The sequence below is a fragment of the Loxodonta africana genome, chromosome 2, assembly GCF_030014295.1.
Source record: "Loxodonta africana isolate mLoxAfr1 chromosome 2, mLoxAfr1.hap2, whole genome shotgun sequence".
NCBI lineage: Eukaryota > Metazoa > Chordata > Mammalia > Proboscidea > Elephantidae > Loxodonta > Loxodonta africana.
The window spans coordinates 41,117,622-41,135,167 of record NC_087343.1 but is presented as its reverse complement, the minus strand read 5'-3'; the positions used below and the strand labels follow the sequence as shown (position 1 = coordinate 41,135,167).

The 17,546-nt window shown below is 41.6% G+C and overlaps 1 protein-coding gene across 1 annotated transcript in view; it reads left to right on the top strand.

The window, feature by feature from the left end:
- The first annotated feature begins 13,706 nt into the window (after nt 1-13,706).
- Nucleotides 13,707-17,546, top strand: part of UGT3A2 (UDP glycosyltransferase family 3 member A2) — a 34,884-nt gene continuing 31,044 nt past the window's right edge. The window contains exons 1-2 of the mRNA XM_003407887.3: nt 13,707-14,190; nt 16,689-16,790. Of these exons, the coding sequence (XP_003407935.3) occupies nt 14,097-14,190; nt 16,689-16,790 (196 nt within the window). The 5' untranslated portion in view covers nt 13,707-14,096. The remainder of the gene's footprint in view (nt 14,191-16,688; nt 16,791-17,546) is intronic.

Genomic DNA, 17,546 nt, shown 5'->3' with positions numbered 1-17,546 from the left:
CAGTTTCAGCTTGAACTTGCAATGAGCAATTGTTGGTCTGTTCCACAATCGGCCCCTGGCCTTGTTCTGACTGATGATATTGAGCTTTTCCATAATCTCTTTCCACAGATGTAGTCAATTTGATTTCTGTGTGTTCCATCTGGTGAGGTCCATGTGTATAGTCACTGTTTATGCTGGTAAAAGAAGATATTTGCAATGAAGAAGTCGTTGGTCTTGCAAAAGTCTATCATTTGATCTCCAGCATTGTTTCTATCGGCAAGGCCATATTTTCCAAGTACCGATCCTTCTCCTTTGTTTCCAACTTTTGCATTCCAGTCACCAGTAATGATCAGTACATCCTGATTGCATGTTCAATCAATTTCAGATTGCAGCAGCTGATAAAAATCTTCTATTTCTTCATCTTTGGCCCTAGTGGTTGGTGGGTAAATTTGAATAATAGTCGTATTAAACTGGCCTTCCTTGTAGGCGTATGGATATTATCCTATCACTGACAGCGTTGTACTTCAGGATATATCTTGAAATGTTCTTTTTGATAATGCATGCAACACCATTCCTCTTTGAGTTGTCATTCCCAGCATAGTAGACTATATGATTGTCTAATTCAAAATGGCCAATACCAGTCCATTTCAGCTAACTAATGCCTAGAATATCGATGTTTATGTGTTCCATTTCATTTTTGACAGTTTCCAATTTTCCTAGATTCATACTTCGTACATTCCAGGTTCTGATTATTAATGGATGTTTGCAGCTCTTTCTCCTCATTTTGAGTCGTACCACATCAGCAAATGAAAGTCCCGAAAGCTCTACTCCATCCACATCATTAAGGTCGACTCTACTTTGAGGAGGCAGCTCTTCCCCAGTCATCTTTTTTTTTTTTTTTAATTAACTTTTATTGAGCTTCAAGTGAACATTTACCAATCAAGTCAGACTGTCACATATAAGTTTATATACATCTTACTCTGTACTCCCACTTGCTCTCCCCCTAATGAGTCTGCCCTTCCAGTCTCTCCTTTCATGACAATTTTGCCAGGTTCCCAGTCATCTTTTGAGTGCCTTCCAACCTGGGGGGCTCATCTTCCAGCACTATATCAGACAGTGTTCCACTGCTATTCATAAGGTTTTCACTGGCTAATTCTTTTGAGAAGTAGACTTCCGGGTGCTTCTTCCTAGTCTGTTTCAGTCTGGAAGCTCAGCTGAAACCTGTCCTCATGCGTGACCTGCTGGTATCTGAATACCAGTGGCATAGCTTCCAGCATCACAACAACATGCAAGCACCCACAGTACGACAAACTGACAGACATGTCGGGGAGTCATTACCTTAGCAGGGCACTTACCATCATGTAAAAGGAAAGTATGTGTTAGCTAAAGACAAGGCACCGGAAGGCTGGCACCTTGGGGCACTTCATTCACTTATGGCCCAGGCCAGTTGTCTACAGCCACTAAAAAACCAAAACAAACCTGTGGCCCACAGGGTTTCCAAGGAATGGCTGGTGGATTCAAACTGCAGACCTATTGGTTAGCAGCCAAGCTCTTAACCATTATGCCACCAGGGTTTCCTACAGGCACTAGTGATACTTAAATAGGCTTAATGTGGCTTCTGTGGCTTCTTGCAGTTCGCAGATGATCAGGATCAGCCAAATATCATCCAAGAAATGTCTGTAAATGCTCTAGGACCTATCTGTAAACACCAAAAGAAGGCGAGTCACTGTACCAGCCCGATTCCTTCTCACTAGATGTGTGAGAGACTTGGACGTCACACAATATTGACAACAGTGTATCTTTTTGATGTGACAAAATTCCTTCCTGTCCTTCCTGGCTGAAAAAACCTGGGCATTGTGGCCACAGAATCCTCTGTACTACAGCATCCCATGGGGTTTCTTTTCTGACTAGTGCTTCTTTTTTAAAGATACTTCACATATCTAGCTGCAGATTGGATCAAAATCACCTGGTGAATTTGAAGTACCAACTTCTGGTTCCACTCCTGCAAATGTATTTTAGTACATCTGTGGTAAAGCCTAAGAATTTCCCTTTCCAAAAGTATATCAGGGGTTCCTGAGTCCCTGGTCTAGGTAAACTCCTTCTCATCAACAAACACCTTATTTTGGTCTTAATGAGACAGGGACTATATGACAGGGACTGGAAATAATAAGGTGTGAGACACAGTCCTTCATTTCAAAGTGCATCTGACCTTGTTGAGGAGCTAAAACATGCAGATTTAAAATACAGTGTACAGAGCTTTTCTCCAACCTAAGCTAAAACTCCCAGCACTACTAAGATACCAGCCAACCTGTTTTCACTGAAAGCCAAGTTAAGGAAATGGGCTTACATTTCAATAACAGGAATTTAGGGTAGAAGCTAGGAAGAATTTTTTGTCTTTAAAAGAAACTTGACAAACGTTCTCTTTTGGAGTTTTCATTTCTTTTGAGATGTTTAACTTGCAATTCTAACCAGGAACAGGAGGATACTTTTTGAGAATTCTTCAGAAGTTTATTCTATGATATATCATAATTGCCTTTGACTGAATATTTAACATTCGGCGTTTTGATATTCCTCCTCCAAATATGTGTGTGTGTGTGTGTGTGTAGTCTCTCTCTGTGTTTCTGTGTAGAATAAGGTAGTTCTCACATTTCCCAGCTCCAATATGCATGAATTTCACTTATCATGGTTTAGTTAAATAACACCAGTCTCTCAACAACATAGTTCAAATTTTAGTTACCATGGTATATTAACTGTAATTTCGTAAGGCACAAACTTTGCTATTAGCTCTTCAGCCCACAAGTTACTGTATAAATAACAGCTGTGCATCACGATCAGTGACCAATCATGTCACTTTTTTCAAAGTCTGTCAATGATTGGTACTGTACATCTGTTACTCAGTTCATGCACCGACAGCAAAGTGTGTAGTTGTGTTGCCTCCTGTCTCTCAGTAATAAAACCACATGACATTTTACAAAAATGGATAGTCAAAGAGGGAATTGGCCAACAAAGATAAAATTACAGTAAAGAAATGAAAATTGATAATACTGGAAGTGAAATTTAAATAGAATATAAATGAAGCTATAGAAAAAATACCTGACCATAGGAATGTTGACACTGCCATTGTCTGAGAGACTCTAGATATGTAGTCAGAGGAATTTGTTGTTGTTGTGTGCTGTTGAGTCGATTCTGACTCATAGTGACCCTATAGGACAGGATAGAACTGCTCCATAGGGTTTCCAAGGAGCAGCCAGTAGATTTGAACTGCCAATCTTTTGGTTAGTAGCCTGAGCTCTTAGCCACTTCACCACCAGAGGAATTTAGTGAAGGAAAATTTATTGACATTAATAAGGAAAGTGGTTGTCATTAAAAAGTATAAAGATGTCCCAGAGAAAGTGATGCCAGCAAAAAAAAAAAAAAAATTCACATTAAAGGAACTTGTTGATAAATGTTGGAAGCTGATCTAAATTTAGGAGTATGACATGTAACTATTTACTTTAAAATCACAATATTTACAGTATACCAAAAAAGCATCCTATTGAATTATTTAAACTTGTGTTGAAAAAATTTTCTTACATTAAATAAGATGGGAGGCAGGCAATTGTTGGCATTGGTTTCATAGCTTGACAATGTCAGGAAGACTGTGTCTACAATTCTTGCCCTTTACCTTCCGGTTGCAAGATGGCCACCTAGTTCCAGAGATTATATCCATATTCCAAGGAAGACAAAAAGGAGAAGGAGCAGTATCAGCTATATATATCCGTTTTATCAGGAAAGTGCAAGTCTCACAGAATTCTGTCTCTACCCAAGAGAATTCTGGTTATTCCTCATTGCCCAGAATTCAGCCATATGGCCACTCAAGACTGCAAGGGAAGCTGGGAAAGCCTCTGCACTGGCAGCTGGCAAGGAAGAAGGGACCTGGACGTGAGTGTTGGGTTAACCATCCTGTAGTGTCTGAAGAACATGGCAACAAAAAAAACCTACAGAACGCTGGGCCTGATGAAGAATAATTTTCTGTGTTCTGATATTTGGCCTTGGCCTAGATTTATACGCCAAAGTAGAAAACAATCTTGGACATGATGGGAAAGAAACATTTCTGCTACTTAGACACAGCCTCTGGCTGGGCCTCAGGATGCTACCTGACAGACTTACTCAAAGACTTGATAAGCATGATGGAGACCATCAGGTAGGGAAGAGGAGGGATGATCTCAGTCAAGAAGCCCCAGTGCTTGATTCCTGTGTCAATAAGAAGAGAGAATGAAATTATGGCTTTTGATTCCAAGGTCAGCAGAGAAGGCTGTGTGCTGTCCGTCTAGGGGCTATTGCTACAGACCAGGGGGCGCCGGGCCTTAAGGGTCATAAGAAGGATAAAAGTTTGCCTACTGAGTGTTCTGTAGAAAATGTTCTTTGCAAAGAGATTCTCTTTTCAATCAGTATGGCTCTGAAATCCTCTGAGCAAAAGGCTTTGTAGTAATGACTAGTATCCACATTAAAATGTCCCCACATGTATGGGAAAATGGGGATTTTGGACAAACCAGTAGGTGGCAAAATTAATCTCAGCCAGTATTCATGCATACTGTCCTTCCATTAAGCCTGCCCACTCTTTGCCAACTCTCTTGTCCGTACACTGGCATTAAGGTGTATAAAATGCTGTGGTGGGTATCAGGATGGAGGGAAGGGAGCATGCCACTGGGAAGTATCCCTTTGCTCTACACCCCTCAACTGCATGCAATTAGATACCATATATACCATAAAAGAAGCCCTGGTGGTGCAGTGGTTAAGCACTCGGCTGCTAAATGGCAGGTTCAGCAGTTTGAACCCATCAACTGCACCATGGGAGAAATATGTGGCAGTCAGCTTCCATAAAGATTGCTGCCTATGGGGTAGTTCTACTCTGTCCTGTAGGGTTGGTGTAAGTCAGAATTGACATGACGACAATGGGTATATACCATAAAGATAAAAAGCAAATAATACAAGCATAACCCATGCCTTCCCACAAGTAGAAAAATAAATACAGGCATACCTTGGAGATATTGGGGGTTCAGTTCCAGACCACCGCAATAAAATGAATATCGTGATAAAGCAAGTCACATGAATTTTCTGGTTTTCCAGTGCATACAAAAGTTATGTTTACATTATACTGTAGTCTATTAAGTGTGAATAGCATTATATCTAAAAAACAATGTACATACCTTAATTAAAAAATACTTTATTGCTGAAAAATGCTAACATCATCTGAGAGTTTAGTGAGTTGTAATCTTTTTGCTGGTGGAGGGTCTTACCTCAATGTTGATGACTGCTGACTGATTAGGGTAGTGGTTGCTGAAGGTTGTGGCAATTTCTTAAAATAAGACAACATTGCAGTTTGTCACATTGATTGACTCTTCCTTTCACAAAAAATTTCTCTGTAGAATACGAGTATGTTTGATAGAATTTGAACTTTCAAAATTGGAGTCAGTCCTCTCAAACCCTGCTGTTGCTTTATCAACTAAGATTATGTAATATTCTATATCCTTTGTTGTCATTTCAACAATGTTCACAGCATCTTTACCAGGAGTAGATTCCATCTCAAGAAACCACTTTCTTTGCTCATCCATAAGAAGTAACTCCTCATCTGTTAAAGTTTTATCATGAGATTACAGCAATTTGGTCATATCTTAAGGTGCCACTTCTAATTCCAGTTATCTTTCTATTTCCACATCTGCATTTACTTCCTCCACAAAAGTCTTGAACACCTCATATTCATCCACAAGGGTTGGAATCAGCATCTTCCAAAATCCTGTTAATGTTGATATTTTGATATCCTTCCATGAATCACGAATGTTCTTAATGGCATCGAGAATGATGAATCCTTTCCAGAAGGTTTTCAATTTAAGTTGCCCAGATCCATCAGAGTAATCACTAGCTATGGCAGCTCTAGTCTTACAAAATATATTTCTGAAATAATAAGACTTGAAAGTCAAAGTTACTTCTTGATTCATAGGCTGCAGAATGGATGTTGTGTTAGCTATGAAAACATTAATCTCCTTGTACATCTCCATCAGAGCTCTTAGGTGACCAGGTACAGTGTCAATGAGCGGCAATATTTTCAAAGGAATCTTTTTTTTTCCGAGCCATAGATCTCAATGTGGGCTTAAAATATTCAGTAAACCATGTTGTAAACAGGTGTGCTGTCATTCAGGCTTTGTTGTTCCATTTATAGAGCACAGGCAAAGTAGACTCAGCATAATTCTTAAGGGCCCTAGGATTTTCAGAATGCATTGGCTTCAACTTAAAGTCACCAGCTGCTTTAGCCCCTAACAAGAGTCCGCCTGTCCTTTGAAGCTTTGAAGCCAGGCCTTGACTTATCCTCTCTAGCTGTGAAAGTCCTAGATGGCATCTGCTTCCAATGTAAGGCTGTTTTGTCTACACTGAAAATCTGTTGTTTAGTGCAGCCACCTTCATCAATTATCTTAGCTAGAAGTTCTGGATAACTTGCTGCAGCTTCTACATCACAACTTGCTGTTTCACCTTGCACTTTTATGTTACGGGGATGGCTTCTTTCCTTAAACCTCATAAACCAACCCCTGCTAGCTTCGAACTTTTCTTTTGCAGCTTCCTCACCTCTCTCAGCCTTCACAGAACTGAGGAGAGTTGGGGTCTTGCTCTAGATTAGGCTTTGGCTTACAGGAATGTCGTACCTGGTTTGATCTTCTATCCAGACAACTAAAACTTTCTCCATATCGGCAATAAGGCTGTTTCGCTTTTTTATCATTTGTGTGTTCACTGGAATAGCTCTTTTAATTTCCTTCAAGAATTTTTTCTTTGCATTCACAACTTGGCTAACTATTTGGCACAAGAGGCCTAGCTTTCAGCCTGTCCTGGATTTTGCCATGCCTTCCTGTCATGGATTGAATTGTGTCCCCCCAAAATGTGTATATCAACTTGGTTAGTCCATGATTCCCAGTATTGTGTGGTTGTCCTCCATTTTGTGATTGTAGTTTCACGTTAAGAGGATTAGGGTGGGATTGTAACACCACCCTTACTCAGGTCACCTCCCTAATCCAAGGTAAAGGGAGTTTCCCTGGGGTGTGGCCAGCAAGCAGAGAGTTGGGGACCTCATACTACCAAGAAAACAGCACCAGAAGCAGAGCACATCCTTTGGACATGGGGTCCCTGCACCTGAGAAGCTCCTCGACCAGGAGAAGATTGAGGACAAAGACCTTCCTCCAGAGCCAACAGAGAGAGAAAGCCTTCCCCTGGAGCTGACACCCTGAATTTGGACTTGTAGCCTACTAGACTGGAGAAAATAAATTTCTCTTTGTTAAAGCCATCCACTTGTGGTATTTCTATTATAGCAGCACTAGATAACTAAGACACTTGCTCACTAAGCTTAATCATTTCTAGCTTTTGATTTTAAAATGAGAGATGTGTGACTCTTCCTCTTACTTGAACACTTAGAGGCCATATGGGGTTATTAATTGCCCTAATTTCAATGTTGTCATGTCTCAGGGAATAGGGAGGCCTGAGGCGAGGGAGAGACATGGGGGAATGGCTGGTTGGTGGAGCAGTCAGACACACACAACATTTATTGATTAAGTTCACCATCTTGTGCAGGCACGGTTTTTGGTGCCCCAAAACAATTACAATAATAACATCAAAGATCACTGATCACAGATCACTATAACAGATATAACAATAATGAAAAAAGTTTGAAATATTGCGAGAATTACCAAAATGTGACACAGAGACATGAAGTGAGCACATGCTGTTGGAAAAATGGCGCCGATAGACTTCCTTGATGGAGGGTTGCCACAAACTTTCAATTTCGAAAAAATGCAGTATCTGCGAAACACAAGAAAGTATGCCTGTACCAAATTTTGACAGAACTATCTCCTGAACTCCTGCTACAAGTCTTGGTAGGAAGCTAACCAACCAAACCAATTGCTGTTGTGTCAATTCCAACTGATAGAAAAATAGTGCGGAAAAGAGAGAAGGGCCAAAGACAGCCTAAGAGTGAGCTAAAAGTGTGGTCAGAAGGAGAAAACCTACATTATGTATGCAAATTCCGATAAGGAGTCCCAGATCAAACCTTTGACTACAGGGAAGGGACATAGAGCATGAAGGACCCAAGGTAATGGTCTTGGAAAGGCTTCATTTCTGAGGGAGAAGAGGGTATAAAGGAAGCAGGGAGATACTCTGGATACTGGGTGATGAAGGAAAAAAAAAGTAAAAGAGGAAAATACAGACTCCTGTAGGGCAACTAGAAAACTAGAAAGTTTGATGATGCAAACTCCTAACCCCATTATCAAAAAAAAAAAAAAAAGCCATACATTTATGAGACTGGACCTCACAACACATTTATATAAAGAATTCTTAAAACTGATGGGAAAAACATCAATGAAGAACCCAATTGCAAAATGGGCAAAAGCCAAGAACATAAAATTCACACACGCACACACAACCATTATAAATGGTCCTTAAACATAAGAAAAGATGCTTTCCTTCACTCATGTTTAAAGAAGTACAAATTAAAGCTACATTCTGACACCAGTTCTCACTTATCAGATTGGCAGACATTACAAAGATTCAGCACACACGCTGTGGTGAGGCTGTGGTGAAGCAGGCATTGTCAGCATTGCTGGTGGGAAAGCAAAATGGTAGGGCCTCATGGAAGGGAATTTGGCAACACCTAACAAAACTACATATGCATTTTCTTTTTGACCCAGTATTCTACATCTTGAAGGTTAGCCTGAACACACCTCTAACAATATGAAAATACATCTACTCAATGTAGCATTATTTGCAATCAGTTGCAAAATATTGAAAATAAATGTCCACACATAGGAGATTTGTTGAAGAAGCTATGGTACGGCCACACAATGGAATACTAGGCAGCAATGTAAATAGAATTAGGAAGATCTCCACAAACTGATATGGAATGACTTCCTGGATATACCTTCTGTGTCAGAAGGATATGGTACCTCCTATATATCTGTTTATTTTTTCCAAAAAGAAATAAGGATCAACCAGACAAAATAATCATTTTGGTTATCCACAGGGGAGGGGCAGTGGGAGTAGGGAAAGGTGGGGAGTAAGCGATACCTCTTTTCTAGATAGTTTTGATGTTTGGAATCATGTTATTGTTTTACATAGTCAAAGACTTAAAATTACATTAACAAGTATACCAAAAACCTGTTGCCGTTGAGTTGATTCCAACTTGTAGCAACCCTATGGGACAGAGTAGAACTGCCCCATAGGGTTTCCAAGGAGCGGCTGGTGGATTCGAATTGCTGACCTTTTGGTTAACAGCCGAGCTTTTAACCATTGTGCCACCAGGGCTCCTTAACAATGATGGGGGTTGCTCAAATACAATCTGTTTTTCAGTAAGTAACATAATGACAGGAAGGGGAATATAATTAACGTAAGTAACTTTTGAACACATATACATCCTCAGTCTAAAGACAAATGCACCATAAATAAATCTTAACCTCGAATTAGCAGGTTTGCTTTTAACAGTGGTATGGGTTAGAAAATCTGCACCTATGTTCTGATTGTAGGATCGGGCAAATGCGTAAATATATCGGAGATGTAAGGAGCCAGGTTTCTCACTGTTGGAGAAAGAAAATACATACAGAAAGGGAGGAGACTGGGAAGAACCCCAGAGTATCTTTTTTTTTTTTTGCTACAAAGTAAGGAAGTGCTTACAAAAAAGAATGAAGACGTTTGAAAATCAAAAACAACAACAACAACAAATACCTACACAGCAGTCAACTTGAAGGAGTTCCCACCATTACCCACGGGGCAATTTGAGCATCAAAATAAATAATGCTACTAAGAAATTATATACTCCATCCGATGAATTTAAAACCATAACCTGCTGTGGACAAAAAGTAGTTAGATGATAGAAACATAGACAGATAGGGGATAAAGGAAATCTCTTCCTTACAAAAGCAAAAACCCAAACCCATTGCCACTGAGTCGATTCCAACTTACAGCCGCCCTGTAGAACAGAGTAGAACTGCCCCATAGGGTTTCCAAGTAGTGGCTGGTAGATTGGAACTGCCAACCTTTTGGTTAGCAACTGAACTTTTAACCACTGCGCCACCAGGGTTTCCTCTTCCTTAGAGTAGCATGTTTATCTAAGTAATATTGAAGAGCTAATGAGTTTAGAATATTACCATTTTGTAACTGTCATACTAATAATTGATTTGGCAAGAATTATCCATGGGTGCTAAATCCAGTGGGTATAAGTTTGAAGATAATTCAGAATCTCAAAACATCTCTTTGCACAGTAATTAAAAAAAAAAAAAAAATTTTTTTTTCAATTACAAGGGGAAAAATAATAACTAAAGTAGGGAAACCTGCGAGGCACACACCAGTTTAACAATATCACCAATAATGGGATAAACCAGTAGCATGTGCCTGGCGTGTTCTGTGAGGTCTCTCCCTCTGCCTGTTGGAACTGCTATGTCTCCTAACACTGAGAGATCTGTGGAATCTCAGTTCTGCCAGAGCTCAGGGAGTCTTACCCTGCACCTATGCAGTCTAGTATTTGGTCAAAGACTTAAGGGGGCCCTCATGCATATTTCTAGATCTCTTTCTCCATGTAGCTGTCTTCTCACTGGTACTCTGCCCAGCTGTCCTGAACTTTGATCTCAGACTTCCCAATTCTGCAAATTCACTGTACCCTGGGTGGCTCCTCCTGTCCCCCTGGCCCCTGCACAGCAGGCAGGAAAGAAACCTCAGGAGCAAACTGGGCACATCATAAGGCTCACCTTTCTCAGGGGTCACACTGCCTGGTGTCTAACATCTGAAAACTTGCCTCATTGATTTCTATCTCATTTTATGGGTGCTTAACCCTGGTGGCTTAGTGGCTAAGTGCTACGGCTACAGCTGCTAACCAAAGAGTTGGCAGTTCAAATCTGCCAGGCGCTCCTTGGAAACTCCATGGGGCAGTTCTACTCTGTCCTATGAATCGGAATCGACTTGATGGCAATGGGTTTGGTTTTTATGGTAGAAGGGATAATCTGGTCATAATCAATTACTCTATCAGACAAAATAGGCTTTAAGGCAAAAAGCATTACCAGAGACAAAAATGGTACCTACATAACGAATACTAATTGTTCCTGAAACTGGGAAGATTCAATATCTAAAATACATACATCTGAAAATGTGTATGTGTCTTACTCATCTAATGCTGCCATAACAGAAATACCACAAGTGGATGGCTTTAACAAAGAGAAATTTATTTTCTCACAGTCTAGTAAGTTACAAGTCCAAATTCAGTATGTGGGCTCTAGGGGAAGGCCTTCTCTCTCTGTTGGCTCTGGAGGAATGTCCTTGTCCTCAATCTTCCCCTGGCTGAAGAGCTTCTCAGGCGCAGGGACCCCGTGTCCAAAGGATGTGGTCTGCTCCTGGTGCTGCTTTCTTGGTAGTATGAGGTCCCCAGCTCTCTGCTTGCTTCCCGTTCCTTTTATCTCTTCAGAGATAAAAGGTGGTGCAGGCCATACCCCAGGGAAACTTCCTTTACCTTGGATCACAGAGGTGACCTGAGTAAGAGTGGTGTTGCAATCCCACCCTAATCCTCTCAACATAAAATTACAATCTCACAAAATGGAGGACAACCACACAATACTGGGAATCATGGCCTAACCAAGCTGACACACATTTTTTGGGTGACATAATTCAATCCGTGACAGTATGCATCTAATGATGTGGCCTCAAGGTGTATAGAATAAAAATTGAGAGAACTACAATAGAAAATAGAATTGTGAGAAGTACAATAGAAAATAGAATTGTAGTGGGAGAGTTTTAAAAACTTTTAAATAAAAAAAGTTCAAACATTTATAAAAGTAGAACTTCTTGGCGCTCAATACCCAGCTGTAATGATTAACTTCTAATTTTCTTTCCTTTGGATTCTTACCTACTTTCAATCTCTTCCCCATCCCCCCCCCCCAAAAATTATTTTGAGGCAAATCCTAGACATCGCAACACTTCATCTGTAAATGTTTCAGAATGCATACTTAAGAAATAAGGATTCCCTTTAAAAAAAAAAAAATAATAATAATTTTTTTTTTTTTATATAACCACAACAGCCTTAAAGCACTTCCCCAAATGAAAAGTAACTACTTACTATCAAATATTGTACTCACATTTCTCTGATGGTCACAAAATTTTTTAGAGTTCACCTGAATCACAACATATAGGAGTGTGGTACCTGACACTTGAATCCTCATATCTCTGTCTCTGCTTTATTTTTCTTTGTAGCATTTGCCACTAACATACCACATATTTTATTATCATGCTAAGCATCATTCTATTCAACAGAGAAGCATTGCTTGGCATTTAATTAGCTATCAATATAATTGCTGAATAAATGAATACCTTTGAAGTTAGTGAACAGATCCATCATGATATGAAGAAAAACAGTAGAGTGATAGATGGCCTGGAGCCTTGTGATGTCTGTAAAAGTTCTATCTACCCATCCACCCACCCGCCCACCCACCTATTTATCTATCTACTGCCTATCTCTGTCTCACCAAAATGGGGATGGCTATGTGAAAGTTGAACAAATTATAAGAATGTAATCCTTAAACTTCAGATGAAAAAATAAGACCTGTAGACAGAAAACAATAATAGTACGAACCAGAGTACAAAGGCCTGTTGTAGGGTAAAAAACATCACAAAGTTTGGCAAATCAAAAAGAAAGTTTTATTCAGCATATATTCAAAAAGGCAAAAGTGGGAAGCAGATAAGCACGTTGCTAGAGCCATGTCTGCCAGAGTCCAAGGAAATAGTACAGAATAAGCAAGAATGGGAAAATGGACAAGCATGCTGCCACAGCCATGTCTGCCAGAGTCCAAGGAAGGTTACAGAGTCATCAGTAATACGTTAACATTGCAAATGGGCAAAACCACTGAAAGCTTCACCTTTTCACACACTGGGTAGAAACTGTGATCCTACATTTTAAATTGACCATTTCAACAATCATTGGTACAGGTTTCAGTAAGGACAGTCAGGAGGGTCTTCACTTGTCCAACAAATTTCTATTCACTAAATGTTAATAGAAAAAGATAAGAGTGGAAAGTCTTTTGTGTTCTGGTTTATGTGAAAGGTTCCCTAAGAGATATTTTCCAAGATTATCTTAGCTATTGTCTTTTAAACCTCAAGGCCCAGTTTATGTGTCCTTGTGAGTCCTTGTGAGCCCAGCTCCAGCTGGGGTCACATTCTCTATGCTCAAGGACAGGGAATAATGATTCCAATATTATTTTCTAAATCAGGCCCACTTCATCCTGCAGACGGAATCCACTGAAGGGTGCTCTCCTGTTTTAGAGCTGCACCTCTACTAAAGGCAGCCTGTGTTGAAGATAGAGAATGCCAAGATGGCTTCAGGAGGTAGCCCTCTCTCTCCTCAAGGCTGACCTTACCAGGGGGCAGAATTGAAAGCTGTCTTAAACATGTCGTTCAGGAGACTATGGCAAGCCCCCCAATCCTATTTTCTGATGCTTATTCAGAATTATAGTCTCAGTTTTAGAGTTCAGTCCTCCAAGTAAAGACCTGGACTTCCAGAGGCGCTCAGCACTTAGGACAGGAGCACCTTTTCATAAATATGTTCCTTTTAAGGAGACCCTCAGAGGAAGAATTCAGGGCTAGCAGGTCGTCCTTTTCCCTGGAGATGAGCTTCCGGAGAGTTCTTCAGCTTGGGATACTACATAAAGAGTTTAAGCAGATGCCTGGAGAGACGGAGGGGTGGGGACGACAGTTAGAACGGAGGTGGGTTACCATAAACAAGGGAAAGGGTTCATGAAAGAGCGATGGGCAGACGTCACTTCGAGGTGGAGCTGTCACCGGATTTCTTAGGATTTTCTAGGCGGGAGGGACGTTAATTACATGGGCAGAGTGAAATTAACGATCTAACTTGCTAACTCGTCCTTCCCACTTCCCGTGGTGTGGTAGGGTGAGGAGTGTCCAGCACGAGCTGGGGCAGGAGGGGCAGAAGGGCGAGAGGAAAAAGGCAAGAGAAGAAAGGCGGGATCCTTACTCCTACCCGGCTCCAAACTCTCAGCCTGCGTGCGGCCTGAGGGCGCACAGGATCCTTTTGCGGGGCGCAGGACTCGGCCGCGTCCGCAGGAGTGACCATGGCTGCGCCGCAGGCACTGTTTCTCCTCTGCTTCTTTCTGCCTGGGGCCCTGCTCTCAGAGGCCGCCAAAATCCTGACTGTGTCCCTGATTGGTGAGTGCTGGCCCCGGGAATCCAGAGACCAGCGCAACTCGAACCTGCGCAAGGACGCAGGGACCCAGCACGCGCAGAGGGACGCTCCAGGATGTTTCCACAGCGGGGGTGGTGGCTGGGGGCGGATGGGGCGGGGGGAGAACGAGAAGAGCGCGGTTTGCGGGGCAGGGAGGGGGCTCTGCCCGCTGGGTTAAAAGTGCAGTTCTGGAGAAAATGGTACTGATTTCTGTTTCTCTTTTCCTCCTCAGGATGAGTAGGCAGTCATCCTAAACTTTGTGGGGAGGGAGAGTGCGCAGTAGTTTGCCAGCAGACAGTGCAGCCAGTGTTCGAAAGCCCTTGGCGCCCAGAAGGGTGCTTCTCGGGGCTGTAATACAAGTTTTCTGAAGCTACATCCAAAAGGGACGGAGGAGCGGAGAAAGTATTTCATTACAAACAATGAGGAGGCGGAGAGCAAATAGAGAGGAGGAGCAGGAAAAATGGAGAGCAGAGGCAGAGGAGAGGAACCCAGGAACAATCGGGACCTTCCTGGGCCTCTTCCTTTCACCCTTGTAGGGTCGCTATGAGTCGGAATCGACTCGAGGGCACTGGGTCTGGGTTACTGGAAGCTTTTGAGGACGCCTGGAGCTGTTAGTTCTGCATTTTGTTCCCCTGGTTTTATTTTTGCCATAAAGAGAATGGCAGAAAAGTGGGAAAAATATTTCAGGAAAAAGAGGTCGCCATGGGGTGGAGCTTCCCTCAGGCCTTTATTCAACCCACCTGAAAGGCTCCTGGGCTCCCCTTAGGTTGCTTTTAGATCACCAAGAATCTGGGGATCTTAGAGCTGGAAGGAACCTTAGAGTTCATCGAATTCGGCCCCTCCTTTGGTTTTCCTGAGAGGGAAACTGAGGGTCAAGGAATTGAAGCATCTTTTGCAAGATCACACTTGATTCCGACCCGACTCAGAGCAACCCTACAGGACAGAGTAGAACTTCCCCACAGGGTTTCCAAGGAGTGGCTGGTGGATTTGCACTGCCAACCTTTTGGTTAGCAGCTAATCTCTCAACCACTGTGCCACCGGGGCTCCTTCCTAAATAGCACAATCCATGAATTCACTCACATTTTTTTTACCCCAAGACCATCCTCTCGACGACTTCCACTCTCAAATCCTTTACAGTGGTCACTCTCAAAACCTTTACAGTGTTTTTTTTTTTTTTTTTTTTAAATCACCTATTCAAAAAAAAATAAAAAAACGTTAATAACCTTCCCTTGCCCCCTTCTCTGATTCTTAGTAGCAGTGAAGGAAAAAAGATCCCTTAGCTCTTGAGAGTTTGCTGTTGCCCTTCCTCAGACTACTGAAGGAGAGCTGAAAGCCCCTTCCCTGACCCTGGGTGCAGCTGTGCCCACCAAGACCCACCATGAATGCCTGAGCCCATTTTCCTCAACACCCATTTCTTACATGGATTAAAATGAACAGCAAAAGCAGGCAGTTGGAGGTATAGGGGAACTTGTAGTGTAGATATCCCTTGTTAGCCCAGACCACACAAATCTTCATGTAAAATACTGAGGCAATCCAACAGCTACAAAATCATCAGGACCTTCATCTCCCTAACACCTGCCTCAACCCAGCTCTTGGCATTTGCTATTTTCTCCTGATCTGCCTTTCTCTGTTGCTGGGGTCGTTAGATTCTAGCAAAAGGAGATACTGGTGTGCTGGAACATATTCCTTCTCTTTCTTTAAGATCCTGAGATTGTCCTAAGAACAGTGATTCTCCATCTCTCATGGATATGATATCCAGCAGACTAACTCCATGCCCCATAGCTGTCCTGTTAGGCCTTAATTACATGTGGAGGAAAGTTCAGGCTCAAATTGAGAAACTTCCTGCCAAATACAGCCAAGCAATAAGGATTTGGGCTCTAAATGGTGGCTCTACCTCTTTCTTCTCCTATGGGTGTGTTTTGGACTCACATTGTAGCTCCCATATTTCTGGCTCCTGCAGTAACATAAATTTTTAAAGAGAAGGTCTCAGAAATAGCTCTGATTGATTGTCTATTAAGAAACATTCACAGAAACAGCACCGTGACAAAATTTCCACCATGCAGTTATTTCTTCAGGACTTTTTGTCTCTACAAGGCCCATGGCAGAATGCTCTCCGGGGTGAGGAACTCCTTAAGTTCTGGGCTCAGAGAGTCTCATCACCCTTTCATGGAGATCTTGAGTCCTGGAACAGAACTTTTCAGTGGAGGATTGTAACAGCAAAGATTTAGGGAGCCAGGCTCTGAGTGTGTGGGCTGAGATGGTTACTGAAGGGAGACGGGAGGGACTGATGAAGCTCGTTTCCCTGTTTTACTACCCTTACTTGTTTTACTATTTCTCTATTTTACTACCCTTACTTCTTTTACTATTTCCCTGTTTTACTACCCTTACTTGTTTTACTACCCTTCCGCTCCTGGTTTTCTCCCATCAACTTCAGACTCTTTATTCTTATATTTATAAAAGTGAAATTGTACATTTTTCCTAGGTGGAAGCCATTATCTACTGATGGACCAGGTGTCTCAGATTCTACAGGATCATGGTCATAATGTGACCTTATTTCAACAGGAAGGACTTTCTTTGTTGTCAGGTATCTTTTCTTAAGAATTCTTAGATTATTTTATCCCAGGCAACAAGCAGCAATGCCTTCTGTATAGCAGAGCTTAGCAAAAATGTTTTAAAAATATAATTGGGTTACAAGAAATGAAAAGGTGTGTGTGTGTGTAAAGTGTTGGGTAACTTATTAGGCTCTGTTGACATGGTCTCCATACTCTGTATCTCCTTATTTCTCTCTCTTACCTGGATGTCAACTCTAGCCCAGGGTACTTTCCATACATTTTTTTGGATCATTTTGATAAGTACTACTTCATTAAGTGGGACTCAAACATGCCAATGATCATGGAGATGGCACAGGATCGGCCAACATTTTGTTCTGTCACCAAGAGTCAGAGCTATCTTAATGGCAGTTAGCAACAACAACAATGTGGTTTTAAAATCTATTGAACAGTAGTGTTCAGCCATATTTAACACTTTTAATATGTAAAGATCACTTCTCTTCCTGTCACGTAGGTTACTTTTTCCTACTGTTATGAGACCTGGATGTAAGGAATAAATAATAAGGGTCGCCTTATTTATGCAGCTAAATTCCGAATCTCTCTGTCTTAGGCTGGGTTCTCTAAAGAAGCAAAACCAGTAAAGCGTATAAATATATATATAGAGAGAGAATTATATCAAGGAAACAGCTGCCGATTGTAGAGGTTGTAACATCCCAAGTCCGTCGGTCAGGATAGAGGCCTCTTTCAATTCACGGAGCCATAGAAGCTGGTGAACGCAAGATCAGCAGGTC